Source organism: Prionailurus viverrinus, chromosome D2 (genome assembly GCF_022837055.1).
Source record: "Prionailurus viverrinus isolate Anna chromosome D2, UM_Priviv_1.0, whole genome shotgun sequence".
Classification (NCBI taxonomy): Eukaryota; Metazoa; Chordata; class Mammalia; order Carnivora; family Felidae; genus Prionailurus; species Prionailurus viverrinus.
In genome coordinates this window covers 52,810,356-52,825,154 of record NC_062571.1, presented here as the reverse complement: position 1 = coordinate 52,825,154, position 14,799 = coordinate 52,810,356, and the positions used below count along the sequence as shown (strand labels likewise).

The 14,799-nt window shown below is 36.1% G+C and overlaps 1 protein-coding gene across 2 annotated transcripts in view; it reads right to left on the bottom strand.

Annotated features, from left to right (window-relative positions):
• The window catches only part of BTAF1 (B-TFIID TATA-box binding protein associated factor 1), a 119,773-nt gene that overhangs the window by 37,347 nt on the left and 67,627 nt on the right, over positions 1-14,799 (bottom strand). For both annotated transcript variants that reach the window (XM_047825206.1, XM_047825207.1), the window contains 6 exons: positions 6,484-6,910; positions 5,137-5,327; positions 3,932-4,085; positions 3,744-3,853; positions 1,508-1,709; positions 374-522 (listed from right to left, as the gene is read on the bottom strand). In XM_047825206.1, coding sequence (XP_047681162.1) covers positions 374-522; positions 1,508-1,709; positions 3,744-3,853; positions 3,932-4,085; positions 5,137-5,327; positions 6,484-6,910 — 1,233 coding nt within the window. The remainder of the gene's footprint in view (positions 1-373; positions 523-1,507; positions 1,710-3,743; positions 3,854-3,931; positions 4,086-5,136; positions 5,328-6,483; positions 6,911-14,799) is intronic.

Here is a 14,799-nt window from a genome sequence, read left to right as displayed (position 1 = left end):
GACCTTCTAATCTGCTTTCTCCACACCCCCACAGAGACTTCACTTGCTTTTTAAGCTTTCAGTTATCATCTCTCAATTTACCTTTCATGTAAACTTCAGCACAGAATCTTTACCTAGCTGTTACCAGGGATACTTAGGAACAATTCTATTTCTAGAATTGCATCAATGAGTAAACATTCTTTTAGAAACCACAGTTTTACTTAAAACCCTGTGTTAAAAAAATACCCATTAAGGTAAAAAACTTTTAATGCTTGTAATGTGAACATACTCCAGAGGTCTGTTTTTAACCTGACACTGTTTTAAGAGAGTTACAATTATTACAAATGAAAATATAGAAAACATGAAGTCCATAAACTGAGTATCTTCAACTTACCTCAAGTGGCATGAGTCTAATTAGTGTTGCAAAGCACTGTGTAGCCATGAATCTTACACTGTCTGTCTGATCACTCATTCTTCCCAACACAGGCACAACTAAAAGGACAATATACGGAACAATACCAACATCCAGCTGTTCCATTACACCTGAATAAGTTATTAAGGAAATTTTCAAGCTGTTCTGAGGTAATTATTTTCAAGTTGATACACCAAGACTGTAACTTGTAACATGCTTCCTCACTTTCTCATCTATATCATGAGGGAATAGACTCCCTCAAGATCCCTGATTCAATTATAACAGCATTTGTACACTGTTCTTTTGTAAACATCATTTAACCTTCTCTTAGGACTATAAAATTGTTTATCATCTGAGAAATGCTAGAGGTTCCAATCAGGTTTTTCTCATAGAAAAATTCTTTCAAGTTTCTAAAATTCCAACACCAAAATAAAGTGAGTTACATTGCCAGCAAGGTAGCACAATTCAATGTCACTCAAAGATTAATTCCAAATTTCCCACCAGGATCTTGACAATCATAACTGGACATAGCAGGGCCCAGTAAGTTCAGTCCTCCTGCAATCTTCAGCATTTCTGAACCAGAGTTTCTATTGATTTGATCTCCATCCATCTTTCTTGCTCTTAGAAATATCTTTCAGATACTTCGAGTTAAAGAACATCAATGGATGCTGTACCAATAGCAAAAAGCTTGCTTATATATTTCTAGTTATTTAGTCATTTTCCACCCACATAATGAACTTTGAAAACATATTTATAATATACAGACTACATACACAGTACCTAATTAGTATTAATAAGACACTAATTATAAACCAATAGATCGGTTACTAGAAATATGTTTCATAAGTATATACAATTATTTTTGCCTATTAAAAAGATCTCTTAAAATAGTAACTCTTCAAACATTCTGTGTGAAAATTTTCATAATAAAATGTAAATATATTTGTAATGTATTTATAATATAAAGATACTTTCATATGAAATGTAACAAAGCAGTTTTCTTTTGGGAACACCACAGGTTATTTATGAACATACTTTAATAAGTCAATTTTATTTCAGTCATCCTTAAATAAAATGAATATAATTTCTAACATTTGTCAAATTAAAAAAGGATACATGCAAGTGCTTCAATTGCACCCTCTTGTTTGATATTGTCATCAATTGCCCCCAGCCATGGAAGAACCTTCTCCAAAAAAATATTCATGGTTTCCATGGTAGCTATTTTGCTCATAACGCCTACACAACGAGCAGCCATGTGCCTCACTGCAGTGCTGGGGTATTGAAGGCACATATAAAGATGAGGCAAATGCTGTACCAACTAAAAACAAAAAGTTTAAGACAATCAGAATATTCATTAGGGGGTGTTTAAAATATACCTATAATAGCCCATACTCAGAGGTTCTCAATATTCTAAATGGCTCTAAATCCAAGAGTATCTCCAATTACCTCAAACATTATTGTCAAAACATCTTCAATAAAAAATTAATCTAAATCTAAATTAATATATTAAAACTCTTCTTAAAAGACAGGTGCAGGGGGCGTCTGGGTGGCTCAGTCAGGTGAGCGTCTGACTCCACCTCAGGTCATGATCTCACGGTTCATGAGTTCGAACCCCACATGGGGCTCTCTGCTGTCAGCATGGAGCCTGCTTCAGATCCTATCTCCCTCCCTCTCTCTCTGTCCCTCTCCCACTCCCACTCTCTCTCTTTCTCAAAAATAAACATTAAAAAAAAAAAAAAAAAAAGATTCTCTTTCTCTCTCCCTCTGCCTCTCTCCCCCGCTCGCACTTGCTCTCCCTCTCTCTAAAAAAAGAAAAGGTGCAGAACTTCACTCTTCATTTTCTTCCCTTAAGGCAGCAGGGTTCACATCAAAAGGCACTAAGATTCTCCCCTTGGGAGGGGAAATGATACCACACATCACCAGTCCCCTCCCAATTTGGTAGCTCTGGCTTAGGTTTAAGTACTTACTTTTTTGTTTGTTTGTTTTAAGTAAGCTTCGTGCCCAATATGGGGCTTGAACTCATGACCCTGAGATCAAGAGTCACATGCTCTACCAACTGAGCTAGCCTGGCACCCCTAAATACGTACTTCCTATTCACTGAGTTGAGTGATCCTGAACTCGTTCTAGGCACCATCCTTTGGTAAGTACTTTCCACTTTAACTTCCTGGCTTACCACAGGCATTATGATCACAGTAGCATGACATATCTCATTAATGAAAGCCTACTGTATGGAACACCAGGATTTATGTTGATTAAGAGCCAGGTACAGGCTCAACAGACTAGCTGTAAGGTTGTAAGCTGTAAGCTGTAAGGACTGTTAAGCTGATCACAGAAGGGTGAGAGCATACAGATTCTGCCCTTCTCTACTAATGATAAATCAACAAAATTTAACATGAAAAAGACAGAAGTTCATTACTATACAAATAGAAAAGATTCGTTCTTCTCTCTCTCCTAGATTCTCCCTTTTCTGTTAACATGAATAAAGAACAGGAGATAGCGCACTTAACAATGCTATATACTGCAGAGCTTCCCACTGCAGTTACATGGGAAGAATACGGTTTTCTTCTATGGAAAAAAGATACTTAATTCTCTATTCTATTTTTCTCCTGCCACAATTTTTTTTTGTAAGAAATATTCATTTTAATATACAATAGTCTACAAACCAGTGTTCTTTCTTTGCCACTGACTAGCTTTATCTCAGGCAGGTAACTTCCTTCTACCTTTATACTTAGAAAGAATTTTTATCACCTGTTAATTAGAGTTATATTATTAACGTGGCATAAATTAATAGGGCCATAACTTCCTTTCTGTTTACACCTGGCTTCTGTGTCATCAGAGCCCTATTTCCACTGCTCTATATTCAAAGCTCCCAAAGTGGGTTTTCTTTAACGTCTGTGCACCCAGCTCTGACTCGAAGCCCTTAAGAAATGTGCTGTCCTCTTATGTGGATCCTGAGAAACTTAACAGAAACCCATGGGGGAGGAGAAGGAAAAAAAAGAAAAAAAAAGAGGTTTGAGTGGGAGAGAGAGCCAAAGCATAAGAGACTGTTAAAAACTGAGAACAAACTGAGGGTTGATGGGGGGTGGGAGGGAGGGAAGGGTGGGTGATGGGCATTGAAGAGGGAATCTTTTGGGATAAGCACTGGGTGTTGTATGGAAACTAATTTGACAATAAATTTCATATAAAAAAAAAAAGAAATGTGCTGTCAATAAAGAAGGAATCTAGTTATAACACATAAAAGAAAATGCAATTACTAGGGATGACATCAAAGTTACATTTTTTAAGCCTTAAGACTTTTTAATAAAACCATTTGTTTTATTAGAAAAAAACTACACTTGCAGTAGTTAGTTACCAAGGGATGAAGCTCAGAATCCATTGATGCTGCTGCGGTTTCAAAAACTTGCAGAGAATTCACCAATTCTTGGGCAGGACCATCTCCCTTTTCCAAGAGGGACTTTCCATCTATTAAAATATATTGATTTAAGTGTGTATCACCTTGCAAATAATTTTACAAAGTCCAACTCAGAAAAACGTACACACCAAAATTATTTATGTTGATTGTATTCCTCAATGGTCCAACCATAGCATCCCAGAGATGTGGCAACTTCACTGCCATTTCACCACCAAAATGCTTCACTATAGTTGTCAAGGCAAATTCAGCTCCTCTCCGCTGAACCAGGTAAGGCTTCTGGGCCTAATATGAAATGTTAGTTGAAAAGAGAATTTTGGAAAAAACTATAATGCATTTGAAATTCTATTAAGAGAATTTAACCAATTAAGCAACTAAACATATTTATCATTATAAACATATTTATCACTATAAACACCTTTCAACAATTAAATTTACATGAACATAAAACCCCAAACTAGAGTTTTATATCCAAAGTAAAATAATTCTTTGGAGCTGGAAATAAAGAATATGTGCTGTTTCTAGAGATAGTCCTAAGTGACATGTTCTTTAGTTCTTCTCCCTTCCCAAAGAAACTTAGCAGTTAGAAGATAAGGAGAGAAGATGATCTGTCCTTATATTCATATTCACTTAAGGGATCCTTTAAGAGCATCTGTTTTATCTAATCACAAGATTAGTTGCCTCTTACTCAGCAATAATTTCAATATAATACCAAAAAAAAAAAAAAAACCCCTGCCTCCCCAAAAGAGGCATATATTTTTATAATTATTTTTAACTAAAGGAAGAACTATGCAAGCCATAGATATAAATATCAAAGTCACAGTAAATTTTTTATTAAAATTATGTAATGAATAGAATAGGTGAAAAATCACTGATAGAAGATTTTAAAACAAATACAGGTAATAAGATTTTAATTTAAAAAGGAAACTTAAAATAGGTCTATATGTTACAGAAATATATTAAACACATGTCTTTTAGCCTTGATAATTTATTGCTGAACTCAGGTAAGTTTCTAGGTCATGCAACCTAAAGAGCTACCTAGAACATTCATTTCACTGTTAATAATGGAACTGCAAAAAAAAAAAAAAAAAAAAAAAAGTCAAGCAGGCAATAATTATTTGACACTTATAAATTAAGTATCAACAGAAATTTGTAAAGAAGCTTGCAGTTTTTCTGGATCATGTTGTGAAACTACTATGAAAGATTATTAATTCCAGTTCTTTCACTTTGAAAAATATAAAAATACAATACTGGAGGTTCATATGACAATTTAGCTCTCAATCTGTAAGATATCTGTTTAAAAATCAGAGTGGTCGAAAACAAAACACCTATTTACCTCATCAAGTTCAACAAGGATGTTTCCACTACTTCCTGCAGGAAGATCAGCTATTTGAGCTTTTACTGCTTTGGGGGTAGGACCTCGCCTACTTGTGATAGCAAAAGCAGCTTTCTGATGCCTGTAGAGTGTAATTATACCTCGGTGCTTGGTGACCGTATGGTGCATCCCATCTTTTTCAGAGTTGGATCCTAAAAGGAAAAAGTTAAATAACTTTTTAAGGATAATATAGGTGACCAAATGCTTCCTGCTCCAAAAGAGATACAACATATTTTTAAAACTATGTCTTTTAAGCCTCAATTTCTAAAAGCCAATGACATTTTCTTTAGACAATGAAATGGTAGCAGAACAGTCAATAATTTGTAACATTAATTGTTTTGATATTTGCATGAGACTATACTTAATACAAAGTTGTAGAATCATGTTAACAAGAAATAGAACACACAAGAATGATTTGGGGCCTTCAGTTAAAGTATATTAATTTTTAAAAAATCAACGACTGCTTCTAGGCATAAAAAGAAAATTAAAAACACTGCAAGAAATGTCTGTTCTAAAAGAAATGTCCATAGTCACCATAAATTCAGAGACATCGACCACTGCAAAATATTACTGACTCAAATAGCATAAGGGGGTGACAGGAGTGGGGCTGGGGAAAGACTGTCACCCTATTATAGTTTTAAGATGTTAATATTCAAAATGCAACTTTCCTCTTCCAGTTTGTTCACATATTTTTCAATACATATACCATACTAAAGTTGTAAATTTATTACATTTTGAATAACTTGCTTTTCCAAAATCCTACTAACAAAAATAAATAAGTAAATCATATTGGACTAAGGCATGGAAAGAAACATTGGTCCTTGATACTAGCCTACAGAAAGCAATTCTTATTTTCCAGATGAAATCAGAATGGCTACACATTATTTACTAAAGGTAACAGAGTTCACTTATCTTACAAAGCATGCATTAAAATAGAGAAACAAGAGTTTTATAGAAGAATTTGCATTCAACATTTGATACAATTACGTTTCTAGCCTCATTAATAGTAAAATCCTATAAAGATGTTCTTGAAAGAGAGGTTAAGGGTTAACACCTGTCTCACAGATTTCAGTCATCTTATATGAAATATCAGGGTTTTTTTTAGGTCTTTTATGAATACCTTATTTGAGTTTAGAGGAATATATATATATATTTTTTATATATATTATATATTTATATTACCAATATATACAAAATGGGAAAAAGCTCTCACATAAACTGGATTTGTGCTTAAATGATACCTACAAGTCAATGAAAACAGATGTAAATGGTTAATTCCCTATCCCAAATGAAGGTTCAGACATATACCTTTAGAATTGTCTTGGCCACTCTGTGTTGGTACTGGACATGTGACACAAGGAGTTAGATATGGGTCCACACAAAGTGAGCTACAGAGGTTTTTAATAATTTTTGAATTGGGGCAGGGTGTCCTTGTTGTGCACTGCTGAAGGAGTTTTGCTATGCACTGAGCTGCATAGTTTTGCACTAGTGTATTCTCTTCTTTTTTAATTGTTTCCATTAATGGTTTTATGATAGGATTTAACTTCTCCGGAAGCTGCTGCAAACTCACAACTGCACACGCAGCAAAAGTATGCACTCTCAATTGCAACACTTGCCACTCCTGGTTGGTCTCTGTAACTGTCATTTGGACCTGCTGTCGTTTACTATCTAACTGCTGTAACACTTGAGGATTTAAATCGAAAGATGATGTGACTTCATTAAAAACAGTAGTGACCTATTAGAAAAAGAGAAATTAAAAATCATTAATGACATCAACCCCAAATACTCTGTAAACCAAAGGGCAACAGCAAGCTGTTTCAATTTTAAGTTTCACAAAATTTAGTATTGCTGGTATTCAGTAAACTAAAAAAAATGTCCAAACCTCCCAACTTTAAACTTGATTAATTTAACATTAGCACTGTATTCTCTAGGACAGTCTCCATGTAACACTATTACAATACCATTGACTATACTGCTTATGCTACACTGTAAACCTGAAACTAACGGATCATTGTGTGTCAGCTATGGACACACAAAGTCTACTGAGATCAACAAAATTACCTATCCTTTACACATATCTGATAAGTCTAGGAGAACATTACACAGAAGGCCAACACAGTAGTTTGGTGAAATGAGAAAACTATCAACAAATATAAACTAACCTAATTAACAAATATCAAAACTCACAAATGTCCTTTCAGGGAAAAACTCTTCTCAACTTAAAAACTTTGGGGGCAGCTACTGATAATTGGCTAAGTATTGCTAACTGGATTATTTTCATTCTTTCTTTGACCTCCCTTCCAGTAAAAATGCCCAAGTAGGAGGGGGCAAAAAAGGGAAAGAAATTGGTACAATATTCACGAATATTTTACTTACCAGGAGCTGCCTAAAGCTATAACCCTGTGACATCAGACTACTTTACAAGCCACATTAAAAGACTGCTCAATACATCTTTAACAACTCTGAGATATAACTCACATACAAAAGACCCATCTGAAGTGTACAATTAAAAAGAAATAAAGTGTACAATTAAAATGATTTTTATTTTGTTAGAGTTGTACAACCATCACAATTTTAGAACATTTTCATCATACCCAAAATAAAATTCATACCTGTTAACAATCATTCTTCATTGCCTTCCAGCCCTATGCAACCATTTATCTATTTTCTATCTTTATATGTGTGCCTATTCTAGATATTTCATATGAATGGACTAATCCAGTACATAATCTTTTGTGACTGGTTTCTTTCATTTAGCACAATGCTTTCAAGATTCATCAGTACTGTAGTAATGAATGTAGTATTCTTTCCTGTTTCTTGCCAATTAATATCCTGCACTATATGGAAATATACCACATTGTATTTATCCATTCATTAGTTGATGGATATCTGGGTTGTTTCTACCCATTAGCTATTATGAAGTTATTTCATGAAGGTTAATGTACAAATTTTTGTGGGGACATGTTTTCTTTTTTTTTAATGTTTATTTGAGAGAGAGCGAGCGAGAGCGTGAACGCACGAGCAGGGAAGGGGTGGGGGCAGGGGAACAGAGGATCCGAAGCGGGCTACACTGACAACAGAGAGCCCTACACACAGGGAGCCCTACATGGGGTTCAAACTCATGAACTGTGAGATCATGACTTGAGCTGAAGTCAGATGCTCAACCGACTGAGCCATAGAGGAGCCCCATGTGGGGCCATGTTTTTAAAATTACCATCTAAAGACTGTGTGAGGGCTTGCATAACAAAAATAGTCTTCTTGTTTGACAGGTAACTGTAATCACAGAGAGGCCCTATAAATAGGTCCAGTCTAAAGACTATTGGTCAGAGAAGCCTCCTCCATCAGGAGAACCTAATTTTTCAGACTTAGAAATGATCAATTCTGGGACTCCTAGGTGGCTCAGTCAGTTAAGTGTCTGACTCTTGATTTCAGCTCAAGTCATGATCTCATGGTTTGTGAGTTCAAACCCCACGTTGGGCTCTATGCTGACAGTGCAGAGCCTGCTTGGGATTCTCGCTCTCCCTCTCTCTCTCTCTGCCCCTCCCCTGCTCGCTCACTCTCTCTCAAAATAAATAAATAAACTTTAAAAGAGAAAGAAATTATCAATTCTAGTATGGGCAAGACTGATAATGCTGGCCTCTTATAAAAAACAAAACAGGCACACAAGATTTTATCATTATAAAATATGAAATTTTTTAAATTGAGCTCTATCTGCTTGACCTTGTCAGTTTCCTCACTACACAGAAACACAATCACATACCATTTCTAGCTTATACTTTCCACTTTGTATTATCTGTTTTATTTATTCAACTTCTGCATAAGATTTATTGGAAACAGGACCTCACTGCTAAAAGTTTGAAAACACTGTCCTAAATGTAATATGCTTTTGTCAATTTTTAGTGATTCTAAGCAGCTAAGGAAAAGCTTTCCAATCAGCCCAAGTTCATTGATTCATTCACTCAGTACTCAAGTGTTTATTGAGAAATACTAAAAGATGAGTAAGACCTAATGTCTTCATAACCTCAAAACAATGTAGAGACTAATATGGGAGATAGACATATAAGTAAATAAGAAAACATAACATATAACTGAGGTAAGCGCAGGCTGCCGTGAGACACACTGGATGCTTAACTCTTCTCAGGTGATAAGTGGAGGCTTGTCCCACCGAAGTTAACACTTGTGATGTTTTTAAAGAATGGGGTAAGTCAGGAGTTGTAGGGTCATCTTGGCAAACAGACTGAGGTGAGGATGGTAAGTGAGGCATTGTCCAGGGACCTAAAAACAGCTAATCATGGCCTGAGTACAAGGTATAAATGGAAGAATGTCAACAGATGAATTCTGGATAAGCATAGAGGGTGGAGGGTAGGGAATTCCTGACAAAAGAAACGGGAGCTCAGACTCAGAAGGGAGAATGAGTGAGGCACAGAAAGTGAGTGAGCATATAGTATACTTCTGCAAGAAAGCTAACTACACTTAAGTGGAGGAAGTTTGAGAAATAGTAAGCGATGAGGAATTTATTTTTAATTATTTTTTTTATGAAATGTATTGTCAAATTGGTTTCCATACAACACCCAGTGCTAAGAGACGAGGAATTTAAAGGTGTGAAAAGAAAAACAAAAAAGCTAAAAATAAAGGAAAACAAAAATAATGTTTTTAAGCAGGGGAGGGATGCCTTCAGAGTGGCACTAAAGGACTTTACAAGTCTAGCACAACATGCAGGATGAAATGGACCAGAGACCACCTAGAGCCTCAGAGATGAGTCAGGACCTAGTCATGAAGTACTATGGCCCTTGACTGGGTTGTTGCAATGAAAACAGGGAAAAGATGAACATATGAGGCTTTTTGGAAGAAAATGGTGACAAGATTTGCAACTGTGGATTTAAAAAGGAATTTTACTGTTAAAAAAATTCCAGTTTTTGGGGCGCCTGGGTGGCTCAGTCAGTTGAGCTCTGACTTCGGCTCAGGTCATGATCTCACGGTTTGTGAGTTCAAGCCCCGCGTTGGGCTCTGTGCTAACAGCTCAGAGCCTGGAGCCTGCTTCTGATTCTGTGTCTCCCTCTCTCTCTGTCCCTCCCCCACTCATGCTCTGTCTCTCTCTGTCTCAGAAATAAACATTACAAAAAAAATTTTTTTTAAATTCCAGTTTTGGTTATGTTAAGCTGAAGTGACAGTGAGACATCCAACTAAAAATGCCTAAAAGAACAACATCAAGAGATCAAGAGAAGATAGCAAAGCACATGGGTAAGAACTAACTTGTGAGAATGATAAGAGATAAAAATCTTAGGGAAACGCTCATATTCGGAAAGTAAGAGAAAAAACAGGATTCAGTGAAAAATTTAAAAAGCAGTGGCTCTTAGCCAAGGCTAAGACTAACCTTTTAAAATTGCCCTTCTCCCAAAAAATATAAATAAAAAAATAAAATTGCCCTTCCTGGGTGGGGAGATGGATGAAATAGGTGATGGGGATTTTGAGAAAAACACCTGTCATGATGAGCACTGGGTGTTGTATGGAATTGTTGAACCACTATATTTTACAACTGAAATTAATGTAACACTGTATGTTAACTAACTGGAATTAAAATAAAAACTTAAGCAATCCCTATCAAAATAACACCAGCACTCTTCACAGCTAGAACAAACAATCCTAAAATTTGTATGAAACCAGAAAAGACCCCAAGTAGCCATAGCCATCTTGAAAAAGAAAACCAGAGCTGGAGGCATCACAAACCCGGACTTCAAGCTGAATTACAAAGCTGTAATCATTAAGACAATACAGTGGCTTAAGACATCAAGACAATACAGTGACAGTAGGCACAAAAACAGACACTCCGATCAATGGAACAGAATAGAGAACCCAGAAATGGACCCACAAACGTATGGCCAACTAATCTTTGACAAAGCAGGAAAGAATATCCAAGGGAATAAAGACAGTCTCTTCAGCAAATGGTGCTGGGAAAACTGGACAGCAACACACAGAAAAATGAACCTGGACCACTCTCTTACACCATACACAAAAAGAAACTCAAAATGGATGAAAGACCTAAACACAAGACAGGAAGCCATCAAAATCCTAGAGGAGAAAGCAGGCAAAATCCTCTATGATGTCAGCCGTAGCAACTTCTTACTCAACACGTCTCCGGAGGCAAGGGAAACAAAAGCAAAAATGAACTTCTGGGACCTCATCAAGATAAAAAGCTTCTGCACAGCAAAGGAAACAATCAGCAAAACTAAAAGGCAACTGACTGAATGGGAGAAGATATTTGCAAATGACATATCAGATGAAGGGTTGGTATCCAAAATCTATAAAGAACTTATCAAACTCAACATGCAAAAGACAAAGAATCCAGTGAAGAAATGGGCAAAAGACATAAATAGACACTTCTCCAAAGAAGACATCCAGATGGCAAACCAACACATGAAAACATGCTCAATATTACTCATCATCAGGGAAATACAAATCAAAACCACAATGAGATACTACCTCACACCAGCCAGAATGGCTAACATTAACAACTCAGGCAACAAAAGATGTTGGGGAGGATGCAGAGAAAGAGGATCTCTTTTGCACTGCTGATGGGAATACAAACTGGTACAGCCACTCTGGAAAACAGTATGGAGGTTCCTCAAAAAATTAAAAATAGAACTACCCTATAATCCAGCAATTGCATTACTAGGTACTTATCCAAGGGATACAGGTGTGCTGTTTCGAAGGGACACATGCACCCCAATGTTTATAGCAGCGCTATCAACAACAGCCAAAGTATGAAAAGAGCCCAAATGTCCATCAGTGGATGAATGGATAAAGAAGATGCGGTGTGTATGTGTGTATATGTACACACACACACATACACACACAGTGGAGTATTACTTGGCAATCAAAAAGAATGAAATCTTGCCATTTGCAACTATGTGGATGGAACTACAGGGTATTATGCTAAGCAAAATTAGTAAGAGAAAGATATCGTATGACTTCACTCATATGAAGAATTTAAGATACGAAACAGATGAACATAAGAGAAGGGAAGCAAAAATATAAAAACAGGGAGGGGGACAAAACATAAGAGACTCTTAAATACAGAGAACAAACAGGGTTGATGGCGAAGGGATGGGCTAAATGGGTAAGGGGCATTAGGGAATCTACTCCTGAAATCATTGTTGCACTACATGCTAACTTGGATGTAAATTAAATCATTTCATTAATTAAAACATTTAAAAAATAATAAATAAAATAATTTTTTAAAAAATGGGCAGAGGTTCTGAACAGATATTTTTTCAGAAGGCATACAGATAGCCAATAGTACACGAAAAGATGCTCATTATCACGAGGGAAATGCAAATAAAACCACAATGAGATATCATTTCATGCCTACCAAATGACAATTATCATTGTCAATAACAAGTGTTGGCAAGGATGTGGAAAAAGGGAACCCTTGTGCACTGTTAGTGGGGATGTAAATTGGTGCAACCACTATGGAAAACAGTATGAAGTTCCTCAAAAAATGAAAAATAGAACTACCAGATTATCCAGCACTTCCACTTCTGGATATTTATCTGAAGAAAATGAAACAGTAATTTGAAAAGACACATGAACACTTATGTTCACTATAGCATCATTCACAATAGCCAAGATACACAAACAACCTAAGTGTCCATGGATGGATGAATGGATAAAGATGCAGTATGTATCTACAATGGGACACTACTTTGCCATAAAAGAGAATGAAATTTCCCAACTGCAACAACATGGATGGACCTTTAGGGCATTATGCTAAGTGAAATACATCAGAGAAAGACAAATACCTTATGATTTCACCTACTGTGGAATCTGAAAAACAAAGGAACAAACAAAACTAATAGAGAGCAGACTGGTAGTTGCCAGAGGGGAAAGGGATAAGGAGGAGGTGGAATGGGTAAAAGAGGTCAAGAAGTACAAACTCCCAGTTCTATAATAAATAAGTTATGGAAATGTAATGTACAGCATGATGACTACAGTCAGTAATATTGAACTGCATATTTGGAAGTTGCTAAGATAGTAAACCTTAAAAGTTTCCATCATAATGGGGCGCCTGCGTAGCTCAGTAGGTTGAGCACCTGACTTCGGCTCAGGTTACGATCTCACAGTCCGTGAGTTCAAGCCCCGCATCGGGCACTGTGCTGACAGCTCAGAGCCTGGAGCCTGCTTCGGATTCTGTGTCTCCCTCTCTATCTACCCTTCCAATCCCTCCCTCCCTCCCTCTCTCTCTCTCTCTCTCTCTCTCTCTCTCTTTCTTAAAAATAAATAAACATTAAAATTTTTTTTTTTAAGTTTTCAGCATAAGAAAAAAAAGTTGTCAGAAATAGTAGGGAGGGAAGAAGGGAAGCAGAGGCAAAATGGATAAAGAACTACAACAATCAGAAAAACAACTTTATAAAATAACAATTCAGGGAAAAAATAACAATTTTAGCCTTCTCTCACAGGTGAAAACAAATTCCAGTATATAATTTTTTCTAATTAGAAAAGAGGATAAGAAATGAAGACTGCTGTTTCACAGGAATCAACACAAATGCCTCAGTTCCTGATCCTATAACTCAAAAAGGAAAAACTCATTTACACCACCTAACTTTAAGAACTTAGTAAGTGCAAAGTTACAAAAATCAAGACATTGGTGATGGCATGAGAGACAAAACGACTGAACAGAATACAGATATAGATCTACACCTATACTTGAACAAATTTTTGACACAGGTGCCAGAGAATTCCAATTGGGACTGGGAACAGAAAATCTTTCCAATAAAAGATGCTTGAAAAACTGGTTATCTTTGGGGCACCTGGGTGGCTGTTGGTTAAGTAGTGCTGGCAGTGCAGAGCCTGCTTGGGATTCTCTCTCTCCATCTCTCTCTGCCCCTCCCCCACTCAGGCTATCTCTCAAAATAAATTTTTAAAAATGTTTCAAATGGTTCTTTTTGAAAAACAAACAGAATTCAATTTGTACTTCATAGTAAACATAAACATTAATTCAATATGGATGATAAATCTAAATACAAAAGCTAAAACTGCAAAACTTTAGAAGAAAATATATGTAACTATCTTCACAAATTAGAGATAAGAAAAGGTACTTTAGGTCACAGAACACAATAACCATAAAAGAAAACAACTATTAAACTAGACTTCATCAAAATTAAAAATATCTGCTCATCTAAAGACAATTAAGAAAAAGAAAAGGCAAGCCACACACTGGGAGAAAATATGCAGGAAGCATCTATCTAACAAAGGATTGGTATTTCAGGATATATATAAAAACTTCTACAACTCAGTAATAAAAAGACAACCTATAGGCAAATGATTTCTACAGACATTTCAGACAGGAAGGTCTTCAAATGGCCACTAAGACATAAAAAAGTGTTGAATATATTAGCCATCAAGGAAACACAAAGTAAAAACCACAATGACACTATCATACAACGACCAGAATGGCTTCAGTGAAAAGGAGCAACCACACCAAATGTTGATGGTGATGTGGAACAACCAGAACTCACACATATTGCTGGTAAGAAGATAAAATGATATAGCCGCTTTGGGAAAAGGTCTGCAATTTTTTATAAAAGTAAATAAACAACCACCCTAAAATCCAGCAATTCTACTCAC